At 41.0% G+C, this 22196-nt stretch overlaps 1 protein-coding gene and 1 long non-coding RNA gene across 6 annotated transcripts; one reads left to right on the forward strand and one right to left on the reverse strand.

The window, feature by feature from the left end:
* Window positions 1-432: 432 nt before the first annotated feature.
* SLC25A38 (solute carrier family 25 member 38) lies at window positions 433-21823 on the reverse strand (the record flags this gene model as incomplete). Of its 5 annotated transcripts, none has more annotated exons than XM_083377387.1 (8): window positions 433-3029; window positions 8997-9163; window positions 12612-12780; window positions 13128-13307; window positions 14313-14397; window positions 17603-17724; window positions 18538-18888; window positions 20916-21089. In XM_083377387.1, 7 exons carry the CDS (start codon window positions 18538-18540, stop codon window positions 2907-2909), a joined length of 849 nt encoding a protein of 282 aa, XP_083233513.1. In that variant the 3' UTR covers window positions 433-2906. The 5 variants fall into 5 exon arrangements, with proteins under 5 accessions (XP_083233513.1, XP_083233514.1, XP_083233515.1 ...); XM_083377388.1 differs by lacking the exon at window positions 20916-21089 and adding an exon at window positions 20087-20132; XM_083377389.1 differs by lacking the exons at window positions 18538-18888; window positions 20916-21089 and adding an exon at window positions 21680-21823.
* Window positions 9964-10336, forward strand: LOC310649108. The gene is made up of 2 exons (XR_014494204.1): window positions 9964-10189; window positions 10225-10336. It is a non-coding gene; the product is annotated as an uncharacterized lncRNA (long non-coding RNA).
* Window positions 21824-22196: the final 373 nt, after the last annotated feature.

Consider the following 22196-nt stretch of genomic DNA (forward strand, 5'->3'; position numbering starts at 1 on the left):
AGCTAGTTCCATTTTTTATCGAAGAAATATCCAGGCCTTGTCATGATAATAAGAAATGGCTTCACCCAACCAAAAAATCATCTGGGACTTGCTGATAAGTTTATCAGCAGACAGCATGCTAGCTTCTAGAGTGCATCAAATTGTGCACTATTTTTATTTCAGTTATTTTGTCTTAGAAATACTAACCTGAGAGCCAGTTTGATCCAATGGTTAAGGCACCAGGCTACAAAGCAAGAGACTGTGAGTTCAACTCCCGCCTTAGCTATGAAAGCCAGCTGGGTGATTTTGGCCAGTTACACTTTCTTAGCCCAACCCACCTCACAGGACGGTTGTTGTGGGGAAAATAGACAGAGCAAAGTATTGGATATGTTTGCTGTCTTGAGTTATTTTGTAAAAATAATAAAGGTGGGATACAAATAATGTTCTCTTGAAGTACACATATAATTATGTTTTTAGAAAAAACTGTTCTGGAATCACAGCATATATATCTGATTCAAATCCAATAGTAAATTATTTATTTGCACTGCACTGCCAAAACTCTCCTATTTGAATTGTATAGTGAAAAAGAAATGCAGTAAGCTGCATTGCTAGCAAACACCATTGTTTTTTGCAATTTATTTTTTATTTTATTTTTTCAAATAAGGCTAGAGACTATGTCAGCCTTGGGGCAGATGTGACTTGAAAAACTGCTTAGGTTCAGTTCCATGGAACTTAGTTTCTTAAACGTGGTTGACTGGTGTTCAAGCAAATTGTGGAGCATGTATATCAAACATATGTGCAGGAGAAACAGCATAGGTAACTACCATGGTGTCTGCCCTAGAAGCCAAAAACTCTGCTTCAAAAACATTATTGGTTTCTTTCTGCTGCTGGGAAAAAAGAAAGGAAAACGGTCAATTGCTTTGAGTGTAGATTTCAGGCTGTAAACTTCTTCTGTTCTCAATATGGTCAAACATAAAACAGAAGGAGTGATTCCTTACATGATCTCTAATAAAGCCAGGTTCATGCTTTCCAAATACCTTAAAAAAAGCTTTGCTGGTGGTCTTAATAGTTTTATTTCCTCTTGAATCCTAGCACCGACTCTTAAATGCATGGCCTTATCTTATTTTGGATAGGCATTTAAACCTTACACAGAGGTCTGCAAGCCACCTTCTTAGGGAACTATTCTGATGCTGCATTATAATTACCCTCCTTCCTTTCCTTTGTGCATGATATCTAAATACTGCTTGTAACAACATCATGATCTGTGGCAGAGAGGAGTGGTAAGTATTACACTACGCTCGTTTACAACCAACTTAGTATTCAGAAGCTATCTAAAAGATTAGGTTTAACAGTAAGTATCAGGTGTTTCACTTCAAAAGTGTAAAAGAACCAAAAGTGATAAAATTTCCCTGGAGGAAGCTTTTTTTTAAAAAAAAAATAGATTTTAATAATAATAATAATTCAAGACAAGCATTCAAAACATGTCAGAATTCTTTCACAGCCCAAACAAGTAAGTCCTCTTGTAGATTCCAAGGCTTCAGATCTTTGGAGATAGAGCTTTCTTACCCCCAAGGAAAGCATTGCTGTTAATCAGCAGAACTGCCTAGAAATAGCTTTAAATGACCACTTTTCCAACAATAATTTTCTGCCTTCATTAGCTATGCAAAACACATTGAGCTAGTCTTCTAAAAATGTTAAGGGTATCATTCCAGCATACATTTAATATTGATCTTTGGAGTAAGGAGTGCACAGAATGTGCCAAGCATATTCTGTTTGGAAAAAAGGAAGATGAGTCTAGATTAAGAGCAGTAACTCAAGAGCAGTTTTTAGTACTAGCTTGATATTTCTGGTCCACCATATACTATTGGATTATAATTCCTATGCCTGTGCCATTTAATTACTGATGGAATGTTTAGCCCATCATTGTTTGGCAGTAACAGTTTTCAAAAACTTCAAAAATAACACATGCAATATTCAGCTCTCTAACTTGATCTTAAATAGATACATCAAAGCCATATTTCATTATGAGTTTGGCAAAATTAAGACTCTAAGGAAAATATTTCCATAACCCAGAACTGTCCATTTATGCTGGAACTGCAACTCTAGCTATATTAAATAGCACTTTTGAAAACCACTATGCCAACAAACCTGGAGGAAGCAAGATTGAAGAAAACTGCTTCAGAAATGGCAGTGTTATTTTTAATCAAACTGTCAAATTTAGTCTTTGAGCTTAGCATTAATTTTCTTACTTTAACAATTGTATTAAGCAAGCAGCAAATGAGATTTTCTTGATGAAATCCTTTGCAAGGCTTCCCTCAGAATTTTTGGTTGCGTATATAAATAAGAGCAATACTGAAAGCAGAGAAAAAACGCAGCACACAATTCTGGAGATTGAAATCAGCAAAAAGAATGTTTCTAAGTGCTAGAATCTCAACTGCAAAAAGTATTCAACAGTTCATTGAATAAAGTCATCACAGTCGAGGGTGAAAAAGTTCCTGTGGGTAAAATGGTTGTGTAGGACAATTCATACTAACAATGGGATTCTTGGTTTGCATTGATGATGTTGCCTAGTTGGTTAATGAAATGTCTGTAGGAAAACACCAAGCTCAGAGAGCATTAAGGACCCCACAGTTCACCCCTGAGCTACAAATATTCTCTTCTATTGGTACTTACTAAACCACAAAACAGACAAAAATCCATGCAATTTCCAAGTATGGCACAGGTTTCCTGAAATATCTCCCCCGGATGTCACATTATTCTACTCCATTCACTCATATTCTGAGCCACTGTTTTGGCAATTCAGTATATAGAGGAAAAACTGCCTAACCAAATCACCTTTCACATAAGACTATTCCAAACACAGATCTCACCAAGCAATCACAGTAAGTGGAAAAATAAAGGTAGAGCAATTGTTCTTGCCACATCACTTAGGATTTCAAACCCATCTTAGCCATCATTTGTTCATATACAGTCCATGCCATTGCTGCCATCAGTGTGCGCCGCAAAGCTCGTGGAACAGCACCATGGAAAAATCCAGCCAGCCCATAATTCTGTAGAGGAGGGGAAAAAAATAACCATCATCATTCTTAAGCATCAGTCTGGATGGTAGTTATTAAAGATTAATCTTTAACTAAAGATGGAAATAGAAACTACTAGCTATAGAAGTCACTTGAGCATAGAATGAGTTAACAATATTTTTATTATTTTATTTATAATTTTTTTGACACCCATCTTGCTACACTTGTCAAAAACTGTATCTATTTCTTCTAAGAGAATGCAAGCTCATCCAAAACTGATAAATTCTCCATTCCAAGTATCTCCCCCTATAACCTAGTGTCAAGATAACATTTTAGAACATGCTTAGATTCTCCTGATTGACATACAGTGGGACAAAAAAGTATTTAGTCAGCCACCAATTGTGCAAGTTCTCCCACTTAAAAAGATGAGAGAGGCCTGTAATTTTCATCATAGGTATACCTCAACTATGAGAGACAAAATGGGGGGAAAGAATCCAGGAAATCACATTTAGGATTTCTAATGAATTAATTCGTACATTCCTCGGTAAAATAAGTATTTGGTCACCTACAAACAAGCAAGATTTCTGGCTCTCACAGACCTGTAACTTCTTTAAGAGGCTCCTCTGTCCTCCACTCATTACCTGTATGAATGGCACCTGGTTGAACTTGTTATCACTATAAAAGACACCAGTCCACAACCTCAAACAGTCACACTCCAAACTCCACTATGGCCAAGACCAAAGAGCTGTTGAAGGACACCAGAAACAAAATTGTAGACCTGCACCATGCTGGGAAGACTGAATTTGCAATAGGCAAGCAGCTTGGTGTGAAGAAATCAACTGTGGGAGCAATTATTAGAAAATGGAAGACATACAAGACCACTGATAATCTCCCTCGTTCTGGGGCTCCACGCAAGATCTCACCCCGTGGGGTCACAATGATCACAAGAACGGTGAGCAAAAATCCCAGAACCACACGGGGGGACCAAGTGAATGACCTGCAGAGAGCTGGGACCAAAGTAACAAAGGCTACCATCAGTAACACACTACACCGCCAGGGACTCAAATCCTGCAGTGCCAGACATGTCCCCCTGCTTAAGCCAGTATATGTCCGGGCCCGTCTGAAGTTTGCTAGAGAGCATTTGGATGATCCAGAACAGGATTGGGAGAATGTCATATGGTCAGATGAAACCAAAGTAGAACTTTTTGGTAAAAACTCAACTCGTGTTTGGAGGAGAAAGAATGCTGAGTTGCATCCAAAGCTTGCATTCTTCTAAGAGAATGCAAGCTCATCCAAAACTGATAAATTCTCCATTCCAAGTATCTCCCCCTATAACCTAGTGTCAAGATAACATTTTAGAACATGCTTAGATTCTCCTGATTGACATACAGTGGGACAAAAAAGTATTTAGTCAGCCACCAATTGTGCAAGTTCTCCCACTTAAAAAGATGAGAGAGGCCTGTAATTTTCATCATAGGTATACCTCAACTATGAGAGACAAAATGGGGGGAAAGAATCCAGGAAATCACATTTAGGATTTCTAATGAATTAATTCGTACATTCCTCGGTAAAATAAGTATTTGGTCACCTACAAACAAGCAAGATTTCTGGCTCTCACAGACCTGTAACTTCTTTAAGAGGCTCCTCTGTCCTCCACTCATTACCTGTATGAATGGCACCTGGTTGAACTTGTTATCACTATAAAAGACACCAGTCCACAACCTCAAACAGTCACACTCCAAACTCCACTATGGCCAAGACCAAAGAGCTGTTGAAGGACACCAGAAACAAAATTGTAGACCTGCACCATGCTGGGAAGACTGAATTTGCAATAGGCAAGCAGCTTGGTGTGAAGAAATCAACTGTGGGAGCAATTATTAGAAAATGGAAGACATACAAGACCACTGATAATCTCCCTCGTTCTGGGGCTCCACGCAAGATCTCACCCCGTGGGGTCACAATGATCACAAGAACGGTGAGCAAAAATCCCAGAACCACACGGGGGGACCAAGTGAATGACCTGCAGAGAGCTGGGACCAAAGTAACAAAGGCTACCATCAGTAACACACTACACCGCCAGGGACTCAAATCCTGCAGTGCCAGACATGTCCCCCTGCTTAAGCCAGTATATGTCCGGGCCCGTCTGAAGTTTGCTAGAGAGCATTTGGATGATCCAGAACAGGATTGGGAGAATGTCATATGGTCAGATGAAACCAAAGTAGAACTTTTTGGTAAAAACTCAACTCGTGTTTGGAGGAGAAAGAATGCTGAGTTGCATCCAAAGAACACCATACCTACTGTGAAGCATGGGGGTGGAAACATCATGCTTTGGGGCTGTTTTTCTGCAAAGGGACCAGGACGACTGATCCGTGTAAAGGAAAGAATGAATGGGGCCATGTATCGTGAAATTTTGAGTGAAAACCTCCTTCCATCAGCAAGGGCATTGAAGATGAAACATGGCTGGGTTTGGGATCATTGTCAGCATGACAATGATCCCAAACACACCACCGGGCAATGAAGGAGTGGCTTCGTAAGAAGCATTTCAAGGTCCTGGAGTGGCCTAGCCAGTCTCCAGATCTCAACCCCATAGAAAACCTTCGGAGGGAGTTGAAAGCCCGTGTTGCCCAGCGACAGCCCCAAAACATCACTGCTCTAGAGGAGATCTGCATGGAGGAATGGGCCAAAATACCAGCAACAGTGTGTGCAAACCTTGTGAAGACTTACAGAAAACATTTGACTTCTGTCATTGCCAACAAAGGGTATATAACAAAGTATTGAGATGAACTTCTGTTATTGACCAAATATTTATTTTCCACCATAATTTGCAAATAAATTCATTAGAAATCCTACAATGTGATTTCCTGGATTCTTTCCCCCCATTTTGTCTCTCATAGTTGAAGTATTCCTATGATGAAAATTACAGGCCTCTCTCATCTTTTTAAGTGGGAGAACTTGCACAATTGGTGGCTGACTAAATACTTTTTTGTCCCACTGTATTACAAAGAAATAGAACTGTCACCAGCATATTGATTAGCTCTCAAGTTCATAACAACAACCACCCTCACCCCAGCCTGACTTCACTGAGATGTGAAAAAGCATTAAAGACAAAGATGTTAATAAAAGATAAACAGGACTTATGCTTCCTGTTTCTCTTCCACAAGAGATCATTTATCAACAAACCATGGCTGTTCTGTCCCTAAAAACCACAATGAAGAGAGTTTAAATAATTTACGTCCTGTAACTATAAATTAAATAATTTATATCCTATAATCATTCATTGGGATCAAATGGTGTTTCTATTTTTGCTTTTTTTGCCACAATTATTCTTTTATTTGCAGTCTCTGTATTTTGCAATTTTCTCCAGTTTTTTGTCTTTTATTCTACTGTCTCCGTGTATTGCCAAGCCCGCTATCCAGACTTTCTTTGTCTTTCTTATCAACAATTATTAAATCTGAGGAGCTGTGTAGCAGATGCTTTTCTATTTGAATTCTAATGGTCCAGCTTCTTTATTTTCTAATCCTTTGTCCATTTTGTGGTTCCATCTGTTCTTGTTTACAGAAAATGGCATTTCTTGCCAACATCCCAATGCACCATTGTTGCTACTGTGTCCTGCTGGTGTTTGTAGTCCATCTGTGCCAACTTTTTATAGCAGTACTCCACTGTTTCTTTAGCTTCTTTGCAGAGGTGGCATATACTATCTATTTCTGTTTTCTCAATTCTGGCTTTATATGCATTTATATTTCATTTTAAGGCTTGGTATTGAGTAGACAGAATCTGTCTCTTTCTTCAACTTTTCTGCTCTTACACCTTGTCAGCTCTTGCACTGTGTACTTTGCCTGCTTTTTTTTTTAAATACTGGCCATACGGAGTCTTTGGAGTTCTCTAGCTTGGAGGCAGGCAAAAGATTAACAGAACACATTCATGAATACCAACTAGCAGTCGGAAGACACAAAGAAAACTCCTTAATTTCACAATACACAAACAGAGTTAGCTATAGTTTCAACTGGGAAACTACGAACTCCCTAGATCAAACTAAATCCAAAAATGCTAGGGAATTTCTGGACGTTTGGCATTCAGACAAATCAGCTATCAACAAGCACATAGAGATAATATTTATACATTGTTCAAAAGAGACAATAAAAAGCTAAACAATTTTTTTAGAATACCTCCTAGCCAGGAATTAATACCACATAACCAGGGATTAACACTAGCAACAGTAAACAAACCATCAACCAGTAAACAATAGCCTAATTAGGGATTACCAACTCAGACAAACAATCAAGCACTGAATAAAAGTCTAATTAAGAAACAACCAAGGAGAAAACAGCACTCCCATCAATACTGATGGAGCAAAATACTGTATACAAGAAATATAGCAAGATATTATATATAACCCGAGAACAAACCCCACTCCTTTCTAGCACCGAAGATGTTACTTAACTAGATCAGAGCTTTTCAACCGGTGGTATGCGTACCACCAGTGGTACTTTGCCACCTGGCAGGTGGTATGTGAAGTGGTAGCGGGGCGGAGAGGAATGCGGGAGAGTCAGCTGGAGCTGCAGAGATGCCAGGATCAGCGCTGGGCTCCAGCTGATCGGCGCTTCCAGGAGAGAGGATATAAAAGGAGGTGGCTTTGGCGGGAAAGGACCAGCGAGGGGCTGCCCTGCCCCACTTCCTGGGCACACGAAGAGAAGGCGGCAAGAGAGGATATAAAAAGGGGGAGAGGAGAAGATATAAAGGGAGAAGAGAGGATATAAAAGGGAAAGAGAAGAAAAGATATAAAAGGGAAAGAGAAGAGAGTATATAAAAGGAGGGAGAGAAGAGAGGATATAAAAGGGGGGAAAGAAGAGAGGCTATAAAAGGGGGGAAAGAAGAGAGGCTATAAAGGGGGGAGAGGTGAGGATATAAAAGGATATAAAACTGTCCTTTAGACATTCTTCCTATGACCTTTTTTTCTCCTTTAACTGTCTGGTATATTTCCAATATTCCATGCCCACCCATGCTCCATGGTTAAGTGGACATTGTCAAATCATTGATAGATGAAGGGCTTGATTCATTGTCATTATTTTTCTGGTCTTCCTATCCAGAGTTTCTAGTTCTGCCTGAGTCCAGTCCATTATTCCAGCTGCATTTTTGACTGGAATTGTGCAGGTGTTAATCACTTGGTGGCATTTCCTTCAATGAGTTTGGATCTTTCTGATGTATGCATTATTAACCTTCCTCTTGATTTCAGTATGCTTGATATTGTCAGCATAATGTTGTCACCTTCATCCAGACTCTTGATGTTATTTTCCATAGGGCCTCTTAATTCTTTTAATTTTCACTATTTTCTCCTTCTTGTTGCAGGTGGATGGACAGGGGAGAGGCACCTCTATCCAGTCCAAACTCCACTGAAATATTTTGGCTGCGTATTTGAGTACTGTTGAACAATGATTCTATTTCAGATATTTTTTCCATACAGTTTCAGATCATCTGTGTAGAGGAGATGGAATGGCCTGGCAGATGTTTCAGATGTTTGATAGCCATGACCTGAGTATTTCAGTATTGTACACAGAGGAATAAATGCAATGAACATCATGGTGATAATGAATCTCCTTGAAGGGTTCCCTCTTTTTCTGGACAAAATCTAAATTGTATCAAAAGCAGTACCAACCCCACAATAGAACAGGAACTAACAGCATGCTTCAGAAAGCTAATTATCAATTAATGGGACTAAATAAGACAAAGCTATAGTGTTCACAACTTCTTTGTGCCAAGAGACAGCTGTTTTGCCACTGCAGAAACGGAATGTTGGATTAAACTAGCCCTTGATCTTGTCTAATGTGTCTTCTTATGCTGTTTGCACATATAACCAATCACTGCAAAATCCTGATGAAATTAATTTAGGAATACCTTTTAAGAAACATGATGAAAATCAGGTTTGTTTTAATTGAAAATACTTTATGCTGGCGATTTAAGAGCCAAAATACTGTTAACTTAATTTAATTTATTTAGTCTTACCTTGAATATTAAGGCAATAGTCTGTCCAGTCTGAAGGTATTTTTCAGATGAGAGCTGCATGTGTGTTTTGATGACATCAGCAGGCTGAGTAGCTAAAGAAGCCAGAATTCCAGCCACAGTTCCACAACCAAAGTTCACTAGTGGTACAACTGTTGTATCTAGTTGGCCTGGAAGACAGCAAGCAAACCCACAAAGTAATTTTACAATTAATTTCTGCAAAGAATAAGTAAAAACAACTAAATCCTTTATATCACATCATAGGCAACAAAGGGCGGTATAGAAATCAAATTATTAAATTAAAATTAAATTAAATTTAGTCAGTGTTTTAAAACCCCAAAATTTCAAACTGAAAAGGAGTATAAGTGGGGAAAAGGTAGAGATGGATTTCTGAAGGCCCTGAAAAATCTGATTGCATGAATCTGTGGTTGTTGTTGTTAGTTGCGAAGTCGTGTCCGACCCATCGCGACCCTATGGACAATGTTCCTCCAGGCCTTCCTGTCCTCTACCATCTTCTGGAGTCCATCTAAGCTCACGCCTACTGCTTCAATGACTCCATCCAGCCACCTCATTCTCTGTCGTCCCCTTCTTCTATTGCCCTCAATCTTTCCCAGCATTAGGCTCTTTTCCAGTGAGTCCTTCCTTCTCATTAGGTGGCCAAAGTATTTGAGTTTTAGCTTCAGGATCTGGCCTTCTAAAGAGTAGTCAGGGTTGATCTCCTCTAGGACTGACCGGTTTGATCGCCTTGCAGTCCAAGGAACTCGCAGGAGTCTTCTCCAGCACCATAGTTCAAAGGCTTCAATTCTTTGGCGCTCAGCCTTTCTTATGGTCCAGCTTTCACTGCCATACATTGCAACTGGGAAGACCATAGCCTTGACTATACGCACTTTTTGTTGACAGGGTGATGTCTCTGGAGAAGGAGTGCATCAAGAGGCCGAAGATGGTCAGATAGAAGATAGAAGGTGTTGGAGGAGATCAAGATACAACCTCGTTGGATGAATCTATAAAACAGAGGGTGACGCGTGCTGCTGCAAAATGATCTAAGAAGAGAAAGTAGCAGGAATTGCAGAAGTCTTTGGAACTTTTACGATATAGTCAAGTAGTCAAGTAGGGGAGGGGGGAAAGATTTGGGTGTAGACGCAATATATTTTTATATTTGGTGGTTTTGTGGAAAGGGTGAGCTTTTTTGGATTAAAGTTTGGGGGAATATACAGAAGATTCTCAAATGAAGGTTCAAGTTTTGTTTGCAATCTTTTTTCTTTTTTTTCTTTTTTTTTCTTTTTTGTTGTGTTTGGAATAATTATAGATGTGGTACTGGAAGAGGAACGGTCGATTACAGAAGAGTTGACTTTAAAGTTTTTTGATTTGGGATCCTTGGTTAATTTGGAAAATTATTTGTAAGAATGTTATATCATGGAATGGATAAAATGGATGGAGTTTATTTAGGATAAGTATAGGGTTGAGAAGGGTTTTTTTTTCTTTTTCCTTTTTTTGTCTTTAATATATGTTTAATACTATTAAGGTTTGTTCCATTCTATATAAGCTAGAGAGTGTCCTTTTCTTATTCTAGTTTTTTTATATATATATTTAATATTGTTAAGGTTTGTTTTATCCTATATAAGCTAGAGAGTGATGGATTTTAGAATTTATAGTTGTTAGTATATGGTTGCTTAGGTTTGCTTTTTTTTATATATATATACCTTGTATTCAGCTCTGGGAAGTGGGGGGGGAGGGGGGGAGGTAGGGGGGGAGGAGGGAGGGGGGAGGAGGGGAGGTAGGGGGGGAGGAGGGAGGGGGAAGGGGGGTTTTTTAAAGGAAAATTGTATTTTAAAACTTTTCAATTAAAAAAAAAAGATGTCTCTGCTTTTTAGTGTGCTGTCTAGATTTGTCATGGCTTTCCTCCCGAGGAGCAAGCGTCTTTTAATTTCTTGGCTACAGTCCCCATCTGCAGTGATCTTGGAGCCCAGGAAAATAAAATCTGTCACTACCTCCATTTCTTCCCCATCTATTTGCCAGGAATTGAGAGGGCCGGATGCCATGATCTTGGTTTTCTTAATGTTTAGTTTCAACCCAACTTTTGCACTCTCCTTCTTCATCCGCAACAAGAGGCTCTTTAGTTCTTCTTCCCTTTCTGCCATTAGAGTGGTATCATCTGCATATCTTAGGTTGTTGATATTTCTTCCGGCAATCTTAATTCCAACTTTTGATTCATCTAGCCCTGCCTTTCTCATGATGCGCTCTGCATATAAGTTAAATAGGCAAGGCGACAGTATACAGCCTTGCCGGACTCCTTTCCCAATTTTGAACCAATCAGTGGTTCCGTGTCCAGTTCTCACTGTTGCTTCTTGGCCTGCATATAGATTTCTCAAGAGACAAATAAGATGGTCTGGTATGCCCATCTCTTTAAGGACTTGCCACAGTTTGTTATGATCCACACAATCAAAGGCTTTAGCATAGTCAATGAAGCAGAAGTAGATGTTTTTCTGGAACTCTCTAGCTTTCTCCATGATCCAGCATATGTTAGCAATTTGATCTCTAGTTCCTCTGCCTCTTCGAAATCCTGCTGTACTTCTGGTAGTTCTCGATCCACATACTGCTGGAGTCTAGCTTGTAGAATTTTAAGCATAACTTTACTAGCATGAGAAATGAGTGCAATGGTGCGATAGTTTGAACATTCTTTGGCACTGCCTTTCTTTGGAATTGGAATGTAAACTGATCTTTTCCAATCCTGTGGCCACTGTTGAGTTTTCCAAATTTGCTGGCAAATTGAGTGTAGCACTTTTACTGCATCGTCTTTTAAGATTTTGAATAGCTCAGCTGGAATACTGTCACCTCCACTAGCTTTGTTGTTGCTCAGCTTTTCTAAGGCCCACTTCACTTCACATTCTAGGATGTCTGGCTCGAGGTCAGTGACCACCTCATTGTGATTATCAGGGACGTTACTGCACACCTAAGAGGATCCTGGCAAAATGATCAATGTTTAGAAAATTTGAATATATTATGTTTGCTTCACTCCTATTCATATGATTAAGATAAAAAAAAATCTTTCAGCATCATTTTTCTCTTAAATTTGGCAGCTGTGATAGTTATACAAATAAGAAACAAATCAAATTCCAGGAAGTTGAATGACTACTTGGTTTAAATTTACATTATTAATTCAACATTCCTGAAAAGTAACACTGTTATAAAACTTCCTACTTGAACATACAGATAAATATTAGAATCAAAGGAAATGCTGGTACCTCCTTTTTAAAGTATAAAACTTTTAGACAGCAGCAGCTCATCTTTTTTCAGAATTGTTATGTCTAAGCATTCAAATTGAAAGACATGATTAATTTTTACATAAAGATTCATGGATCCAGAATCAATAAGCTACAAAAACAAGGCTTATGATTTAGAAAACCAAAGAGAGATGTAACATGTGCAAACTCAAGAACATTTTGGGCAATTTCAAAGGAAAGAACAATTACAAAGTACTAGTTTTCTGTAACAAATGACATACAAAAGGACATTTTTAAAGATAAAGATGTAAAAGATTTCTTGCCACAAAATCTCTTATAGAAACTATTTCATCTATTTTAAATTCTACAGAATAAGCCACAGAAACATTTTGCTTACCATACGGTACAAGCTTTTGGGTCTGTGTGTAGAACATCAGATAGATGCCAGAAAAAGGGGCATCACGTAGAAGTGTTGCTGACAGACCACTAAACAATCCCCGGGCCCCTTCTGATTGGTAGATATTTCTCAGGGCTCCATATACACTTTCATAGCTGTATTTTCCACTCTGTAAATCAAATGTAATTATCGAAGTGAACACTCTACCATAAAAACGCATGTGAATTTCTGCCAGAACTGCAGAAAAATGTTCCAAATTACAAAAGATAATACTGGAACCATTCTAAGCTAATGATATCCACATTGAAGCAATTTATTGTTACGATGAAAGGATTTATATCAGAGATGTTTTAAAAAATCATGGCACTAATGTTCCTGATATTTTGATATTATTACGCCAACTCTATGGCAATTCTATTTTTAAAGTTGTTGCTATAGGTTGCTTAGAGTTGGAAAGAGTGAAATAACATAAAAGGATTTGAAGTATATAAATAAAGAAACAAAACAAATCCTCACCTCATACCGTGTTTTCACTACTGTGATGGGTAACATACAAATAACAGACACAGTCCGTGAGGTTGCTCCCAAAAGAACTGATTCCAAGGCAGTAGGAGTGTGTTCCCGCCAAAAATGCTGTTTTATCATATATAAGGTGCTGAAGTAAATCCCAACTCCTGGAATGCAACGTATAAAGGACTGCAAAATGGTGGCAAGCAGAACACACACGGACAGAGAGAGAGCGAGAGAAAGAGAGAGGGAAATTTAAGGAAACCCAGTTTTTTATTGGCTATTTTTAACTTTTATTTCAAAAGGATTGAGGCCCATTTCATGCAAGAAACTCAAGAAATTTGCATGAAGTAGGATAGGCTGGGCAAGGGCAACTTGTCTTAAGTCATTTTATCAACTTCAGAAGTGAAGTGGGGATTTGAACTTCCATGGTCTTTAGCTCTAGTCAGATATTTCAGTACCTGTATCTAAATTTCAAGCTTCATTCTTCAGCAACCAGGGCACCCATGTGCAAGCACTTTTGTCAAAATGCCCTTAATCAAACTAAAGAAACCACAGAGGACATGAGTGAGGAAAAATTGTCACTGCACTTTTGGAAAGGAGAATATCAATCAATTCTTTAGATAATATGTATGACCAAGTAAAGCAGTATGGAAATCTAATCACCAGAGAGAGAGAGGTTCCCATACTCTGTGATTAAAAAGATACCAGTGATCAATGAATTACACTTCCATGGAATCCAAATAAACAGCAATTTATGTTTGTGAGAAACAGCTGAAACATGTGGCCATGTTCAATCAATGTGTGGTCTAGAAGTTGGTTAGATTAGTTAGTTCAGAATACGGTAGGAAACTGGCCATTGTTTTTGCATAAAAGAACCTAGATCTCATAATGGTTTACTGTGATCACATATAGCTTACGGTACTTGGATCTCTATGTCACCTGAGCATTCCCTTTCAGACTTCCAAATTCCATTTTGAAAGCTCTATGGCCACTGTTATGCCCTGGCTCAACAATGTTCAATCAAATGTTATTTTGAGCCACTGTTGGATAAATTTATTCTTGAATTGGTTGCCACTGGCTTGTAGTGGCAAGGATTAAACTTTCTTATAGATTCAAACTCAGAATAAGCTCATTCCAACAAATCCAATGCAAGCAAAAAAAAAGTCACACTACTTATTAGAGACAACTCACTGGAGAAACACCTTTCCACAGCCCAAATATACTTTCTGTACGAGCAACTTTGATGAGTAAAGCTACCATCTTAATACGGCCTGATCTGGGGGGAAAAATATATTGGATATTAGAAACAGGTATAGCTCAACAACCATTTATTACAACTTCTCCACCAGGGGACATTCTGAATGACAGCCTCCCCACCCCACTATCCCCCCATAAATACCAGCAATTGTACTGGCTGGGATTATGAGATTGAAAATTTAACCCCACTGGAAGATTCCCAGTTCAGAAACATGCTCTACCAAAATAGTTGATAATATACACAAGCCACTCTTCAACCTAGTAACTTCTATATGCATTGGGACCACAATATAATTCCCAACCAACATTGGCAAAGATCCACTGGAGACCAAGACACTTTTTCCTGAAGTTATTTAGATACAGGTAAATTCATACACATGGCTAAAATTCCAGTTTTTATCTGTTGATTCCCAAGGGCAGCCACTGAGGCTCTTGACCGAGTTGTACCCTTGCGGCCCCTGACCCGATGCAGATCCCGTCGAGCTCCATGGTTCTCCGCGGAGCTCCGGGAGATGAAGCGTCGGAGACGGGGCCTAGAGAGCGGTTGGAGGTCCAGCCGATCCGAATCCGACCGATTGCGACTAAGAACCCATATTAGGTCTTATCTCGCTGCGATAAGGGTGGCGAGGTCTAATCACTTCGCTACCCTTATCGCGTCCGCAGATAATCGCCCGGCCGCTCTGTTTAGGGTGACTCGCTCCCTCCTTAAGGTGAGGGAGGAACCCTTGCAGGGTCGTGCCGAGGAGTTTAACAATTATCTGTCGGACAAAATCACTCGGATTCGGACCGGTCTGGACTCTGACTGGGCAGAGTCTGGCGATCAGGACGCGGGTGGTCTTGTCAATATCACTTGGGAGGAGTTTGATTCTGTGACTCCGGAGGAAGTGGACAGGATTATGGGGAGACTGAGCTCCACCACATGTTTATTGGACCCGTGCCCTTCCTGGCTGGTTTATGCAGCCCGGGAGAGGACACGCAGCTGGTTCCAGGCAGTTATATCAGCTTCTTTGAGTGAGGGTAGCTTCCCTGCCGTCTTGAAAGAGGCGGTGGTGAGGCCCCTCCTCAAGAAGCCTGCCTTGGACCCAGCTGTATTGAACAACTTTCGTCCGGTCTCCAACCTTCGCTTTCTTGCGAAGGTTGTTGAGAGTGTGGTGGCGCATCAGCTCCCTTTGGTCCTGGATGAAGCGGATTATCTAGACCCGTACCAATCGGGTTTCAGGCCCGGGCACAGCACGGAGACAGCATTGGTCGTGCTGGTGAATGATCTCTGGAGGGCTCGGGACAGGGGTCATTCCTCTGTTCTAGTCCTATTAGACCTCTCAGCGGCTTTCGATACCATCGACCATGGTATCCTGCTGCGGCATCTCAGGGGATTGGGAGTGGGAGGCACGGTTTTACAGTGGTTCTCCTCCTATCTCCAGGGACGCTCGCAGTCGGTGTTGACAGGAGGGCAGAGGTCGACCGCGAGGTCTCTCGTTTGTGGAGTTCCTCAGGGGTCGGTCCTCTCGCCTCTCCTGTTCAACATCTATATGAAACCGCTGGGTGAGATCATTCTTGGCTTTGGAGTTGGGTATCATCAGTACGCTGATACCCAGCTTTTTCTTTCTACCCCAAACCACCCCAGTGATGCCCTCAACGTGATGTCCCGTTGCCTGGAGGTGGTTCGGGTCTGGATGGGGAGGAACAGACTTCAACTCAACCCCGACAAGACCGAGTGGCTTTGCATACCTTCATCCCGGGTCTATTCGGATATTCCATCTCTTTCTATGGGGGGTGAATTATTACCCCCCGTAGATAGGGCTCGCAACTTGGGAGTCCTCCTAGATTCGCGGCTCACCTTGGAAGATCACATGGTGGCTGTGACTAGGGGGGCTTTCGCCCAGGTTCGCCTGGTGCGCCAGTTGCGGCCCTATCTAAGCCGGGATGATTTATGCACGGTCACTCACGTGCTCGTGACCTCTCGTCTAGACTACTGCAACGCTCTCTACATGGGGCTTCCCTTGAGGACCACCCGGAGGCTCCAACTGGTACAGAATGCAGCCGCGAGAGTTGTGTTGGGAGTCTCCCGATACTCCCATGTGACACCTCTGCTCCGTGAGCTGCATTGGTTGCCAGTTGTCTTCCGGGTGAGATTCAAGGTGCTAGTAATGGTGTTCAAAGCCCTCCATGGCATGGGGCCGGAGTACCTCAGGGAACATCTGCTGCCGGCATCAAGCTCCCTGCGCCCTGTGCGTTCCCACAGAGAGGGCCTCCTCAGGGTGCCACCGGTCAGAGAATGCCGACTGGTGGCCCCCAGGGGGAGATCCTTCTCTGTGGGCGCCCCGGAGCTATGGAACCAGTTACCGGTTGAGCTCCGGACGGCGCCCGATCTGCGCTCCTTTCGCCGCGATCTGAAAACATACTTGTTCGAGCAAGCCGGCCTGGCCTGAGGGGGGATTGGTGGGGTTTTTTATTATTTTTATTGGGGTTTTTACTATGTATCTATTGTATTTTAATCGGGCATGCATTTAATTATCTTTTAGTTTTTGTAAATTTCTGTGTTTTATTCTTGCCCTGTACACCGCCCTGAGTCCTCCAGGAGAAGGGTGGTATAGAAATATTAATAAATTAAATTAAATTAAATTAAATATTACCATTACAGAAGAATGCAAAATTTTGCTGTTTACTTCACTACAAGCAAGCATGTAGAGAAACTATCTTCCTGAATTCATGAGTAAGTCAGATGTGCTATCTGAATGTTTTTCTCTTTGCACAATTAAGTTGGGATTTATCAATAAAGCTAGCCTGTAAGCAGGCAAGGTGTAACACCAACTTTTCCTATAAGGAACAGCAATAGCATTTAGACTTATATATCAGTTCATAGTGTTTTACAGCCCTCTCTGAGTTGTTTACAGAGTCAGCATATTCCCCCCAATGATCTGGGTCCTCATTTTACCAACCTTGGAAGGATGGAAGGCTGAGTCAAATTTGAGCCAATCAGGATCGAACTCCTGTCAGCATTCTAACCACTGCGCGACCAGGGATCCTACTGCATAACTTTTATTTAATAAAAAAACAATATGATGGTATTCACTTATAAAATCATGTAAAACCTAGGACTACACCTTTACCTATCTCATTGTTATATCAATTTCACCCTTTCCCATCACTTGATCATTTGATTTTAGCCCAGAGCTTTAAGGTCAACAGCAGAAGAATCTCCAATAAATATTTGAAATACTTGCCCACTGACAGTTGGCTGCACAGACTGTAGCCTAGTTTTCAGCAAGTCAAGAGGCTGGAAGAGCAGGGTAGAGCATGTTCCACTGACAGAACCACAAAAAAAGGCTTTTAGCACAGGATGCATCTTGAAAGAAAAACAAACAAAACTAGATTGGATGCACAGTCAAAAATTAAAACTACACAATTCTTTAATAACCATATTCCAGACTTTCTAGTCCTAAAATAAATATTAGATTAGGTAATATTTAATAAGTAAATGTTTTCAAATAAATAATAAACATTTATTCTTAAGAAAGCATAATCATCTTTTAAATCTCATGTAGAATCCTTTAGCATATAATTCTTGTTTAAAACATTAGCAATTTCTTCATTATACTTACTAACTGGGTAACTATGCTGGAAAATTTTTCACAGTAATTAATATGGCATCCATCTGAGGAATTTTAATTTCTTTTAATACAGATACTCATTTATCATGATTTCTATATCTACAACTTGTTTAAAAATTTCAAGTAATCTATCATTTAATAGAAAGAACGGAAGCTGTGGGAAAAGTTTCAAGAAGTATATTGAGTAAAAAAAAAGTTAGAAATAAATGAACACCAAGAAAGAATGAGGTCAGCTGGAAAGAAGGAAATCAGAATCGTGGCATCTGAGTCCCCTAGAATCATATAACCACAGATGTCTTAGCAGAATAGCTTACAATATTGCCTATCAGCTAAAAAGGCTAAAACCAACAAACTGTTTATAAGGACCAGCTGTACAAAATGTAGACTGCAGCCATAACTTCAGACTTGACTTCTAAAGTATTCAGATGATAAACATTAGTATTTTAGATCATTATCCTTTTTGCAAAATGCTGTCAGTTGACAACCATAAAAAAGAATATGAACGTGCCAGCCGAAACTATCATCCTTTGAAGAAGCCAAATGCCTACCATAAAATTAAGCAACCTTCAAACATTATCTGGATCAAGTAGATTATCTGGATCCTTTTCAGCCTGGGTTCAGGCTGGGGTATAGCACTGAGATGGCATTAGTTGTGCTTGCTGTTGACCATTCGAGGGCTTGGGATGGCAGTGGTATAATTGTCCCAATTCTCTGGATCTCTCAGCAGCTTTCAATACCATCAATCATAATATTCTTCTGGAATGGCTCCAGGGGTTAAGAGTAGAAAGCATTATTTGCAGTGGTTCTCTTCCTCCATGGCTGGTTCCTGTTGGTGTTGGTGGGCGAGGAGCGATCGAGGTACTTTAGGGCCCAAATCTTTTGTTACCCTTCTTTATCATCTACATGAAATCACAGGGTGAAATCAGCCAACAGCACAAGGTTGGACAGGTGACATTGTTGCTATGTCCAAGTACCTAGAGGCTATAAAAGCATGGATGGGGATGAACTGGCTCAACCTTGGCAAGATGGAATGGCTTTGAAGCTTTTGGATCCCCATATCTGATATCTTTGATTCTGGATGGAATCACACTTCCCCGAACCAAGCTGGTGTGCAATTTGGGGGTCTTCTTGGACTTATGGCTCATGCTTGATGGCAGCCATAGCTAGAGGGTCTTTGCATAGTTGCATCTTGTGTGCCTTCCTCACCATTTTCTGAACCAGGAGGCTTTATTCATGGTAAGTCATGACTTACTCAACTGTCAGCTGCATTACTGTAATGCTTTTTACAAGTGGCTGCCTTTGAAGACCACTCAGAAGTTAAAACTGGTACAGAACATAGTTTTGGGTGTCCATAAGTCCATCCATGCTATACCTTTGTTAAACAAGCTGTACTGGCTTCTAGTTTTCTTCAGGGTACAATTCAAGATGCTAGTTGTCACCTTTAAAGCCCTGCATGGCACAAGACCTCGTTATATGCAGGACTTCATAAGAATATCTATCCATCCCAAATCAGATAGGCTGGGCACGTTCAAGGTCCCGTCCCTGAAATTTTGCCACCTAGGGGCACCTCAGAAGCCATGAGGTACTTTCATGGCTACCCATATGTTGTGGAACATTTTTCCATTGGTTATTTAATAACCCTCACACTTCTACCTTTTCAGAAGGCCATTAAGACCTCTGACCAGAGTTCAATTTGCACACTAGAGTATTAAATATGTTCACCACCATGGGTTATATATAAAAAGGGTGGGACAAAAATGTAATCATGTCACCGAGAAGCAAACTATCTGATGGCCTCTCACGCTGTGCTGATCTTTTATCTGCCAGCAGTCCTTATATAACAGTCTCTGCTGGTAGGGATCCCATAGCAACAATCCCCTTTAAGCCCAGACAGAGAAGCCTGCGACCTGTACCAAGAGTTTGGGAAGAACAAATACACATGATGCCCTTTATATACAGATAATACTGCACACTGGTAGCGTTTGGGGAACAACTAAGCCACACGGGACTCGGGAGGCGTCACTGCTGAGTAACGTTACCGTCCCTCCCTTTCCTTAAGCCAGCCAATTGCGAAGTGAGGCAAACGACTTCACCAACCAGCACAGCCTCCTCTGTCCTCCCAGAGGAACCGCGGCCCTTTTCTGATCCGGCGCCAAACCAACTTCTCAACTCGGATTCGGATTTTGCCGGTGCGGACATTACACGCAGCTGGTATCTGGGCGCAAGGGGCGTGGCGTCGGCGGCTCGCCTCCATCACCGGGCCAATCAGAAAGAAGGAGAGCCAAGACTGAAATGTCACTCTTTAACTCTTTCCCCGCTGAAGGAGCTTTCGTGCCCGGCTTACTTTAACGAGCGCAGGCCTCGGAGGCATCCCACCCCAGGATGCATAGAGAGAACGGTGGCCAGTAAGAAAGCACGCTCACGATTAAATCCTTTCTCAAGATAAGGTGCTCTGAAACAAAACAAAAAAAAAAAAACTTTCGGCTTCTAACCTTGCCCTCTTGCAGCTCTGTTATTTTGCAAGCAAACAATCTTTCCGCTCATGGTGGCTAAGAAATCCAACCTCCTGGATTTGTAAAAACTCCCATTTAAAGCACCCCAGACGACTCTCTATCCTCCTTTCGAGAGAAAAGGAACAACCCAATGTTGCGCTTGCTCTTCGGGGGTGTTTCTCAAGGAATTCCCGAGAAAGATTTCTTTCACTAGCACTATCCGTGTTAGGACCTGCACCAACGTGCGAAGTCATTAGCCACGGTTTGCAGACTACAACACCCTAAGCCACTTTGCTGCGAGCGGAATCTCAGCACTTGTGCTTTAGATTTCTCAAATCATGTGATTCTATCCACGTTTCCCAAAAATGTTAGCCGTCCAGCCCCGAAACTGGATCGTCTTACAACCACAAGTTGAGCCGCTTCTGTGTTCTTACCACTATAAATTCCACTTTGTGCTGCGTTTGGAGCAGAGCAGGAGTCCATTTCTGTATCATTTAAAACCTATGAAGGGGCCTCCACATTAATTAACAAAAATCAGTACAATAAAGTTATTAATAATAAAATAAAATTTGACGGTTGTCAAAAGGGCTTCCTCCTTCAATTTTTTTTTTAACCCAAGAGGCTTAGCGGAAGTGGAAGGAGCCAGCAAACTAGAGATACGAAAAACGAAGAGAGACATATTCCCAATTCTTTTTCCGCTTCAGGGAAAATTTCCCTAGGTTCAGCCCCAAAGTGCCCAAAGATTTATAAAATATGAAAAATGATGGAAAACATTCTTGGACTATGCTCATGTTACTACAGGTTTTTTTTTTTTTACAAAAAGTGCTTCGTGATAGAACAAGATTAAGTTTGAAACGCTGAAATTTCAAGCAATTCTGCCCATAAGGTTTCTCCAAAAAATTCGAATGCCCCCCCTACACCCGTTTCTGTATTTGGAAGAGTCCCAAAGGCATCAGGTTTTTCGTCAGAATGACTGACGTTTCTTCCTTTTTGTTCTCCTCTGAATTTATTTTCTTTGCAATCATTGTTCCTTCTGTTCTAACCTTATGCTGGTTGGTTGGTTATGTTTTGGGTCTATCTGTGCATTTTCTACTGTTTTTCACTTTTAAATGTTTTAATAATTGCAAACCCCTCAGAGTCATAGGGAATTGGATAGCATATACATTTAATAAATTATTATTATTGGCCATACACTCACCCAGATTTTAACAGTGGATTTGACATTTTTATACACATTGAATTCTTTCCAAAGATCTGCGCATGCACCCCTCGCCTTATTTTCCGTCCGGTTCGGCGTTGACTTTCAGTGCCATATCGCCATCTAGTGGCGCTCCAATAGATGGCTGCCCTTTAAAATACTGTAGTATTCATCATTATTTTAGCCATTATTTATCCACGACAGCAGAGGTCACCAACCTTTGTCGGTTGGTGGACCGGATGAAAAGGGAGGGGGAAGCATTTTACATGTGTGCCTGCGTGCATGCGTGTGCCGCAAACAGGGCGGGGCTAGCATACGCATGATACTCACTAGCCCTGCCCCATTCTTGTATGGTGCAGTGCCTTGTATTTGCGTCCTGGAATGCGGCAGCAGCTATTTTTGCACCTTGCCGCATGGCAGAAGCCCGTTTTTGGTGTCCCATGGTGTGGCAGCACCCCGTTTTGCACCCCACACCACAGTGGTTGCCCGTTTTCGTGCCCTGCAGCATGGCAGCCAT

This window comes from Vipera ursinii (genome assembly GCF_947247035.1).
Source record: "Vipera ursinii genome assembly, chromosome: Z".
Lineage (NCBI taxonomy): Eukaryota > Metazoa > Chordata > Lepidosauria > Squamata > Viperidae > Vipera > Vipera ursinii.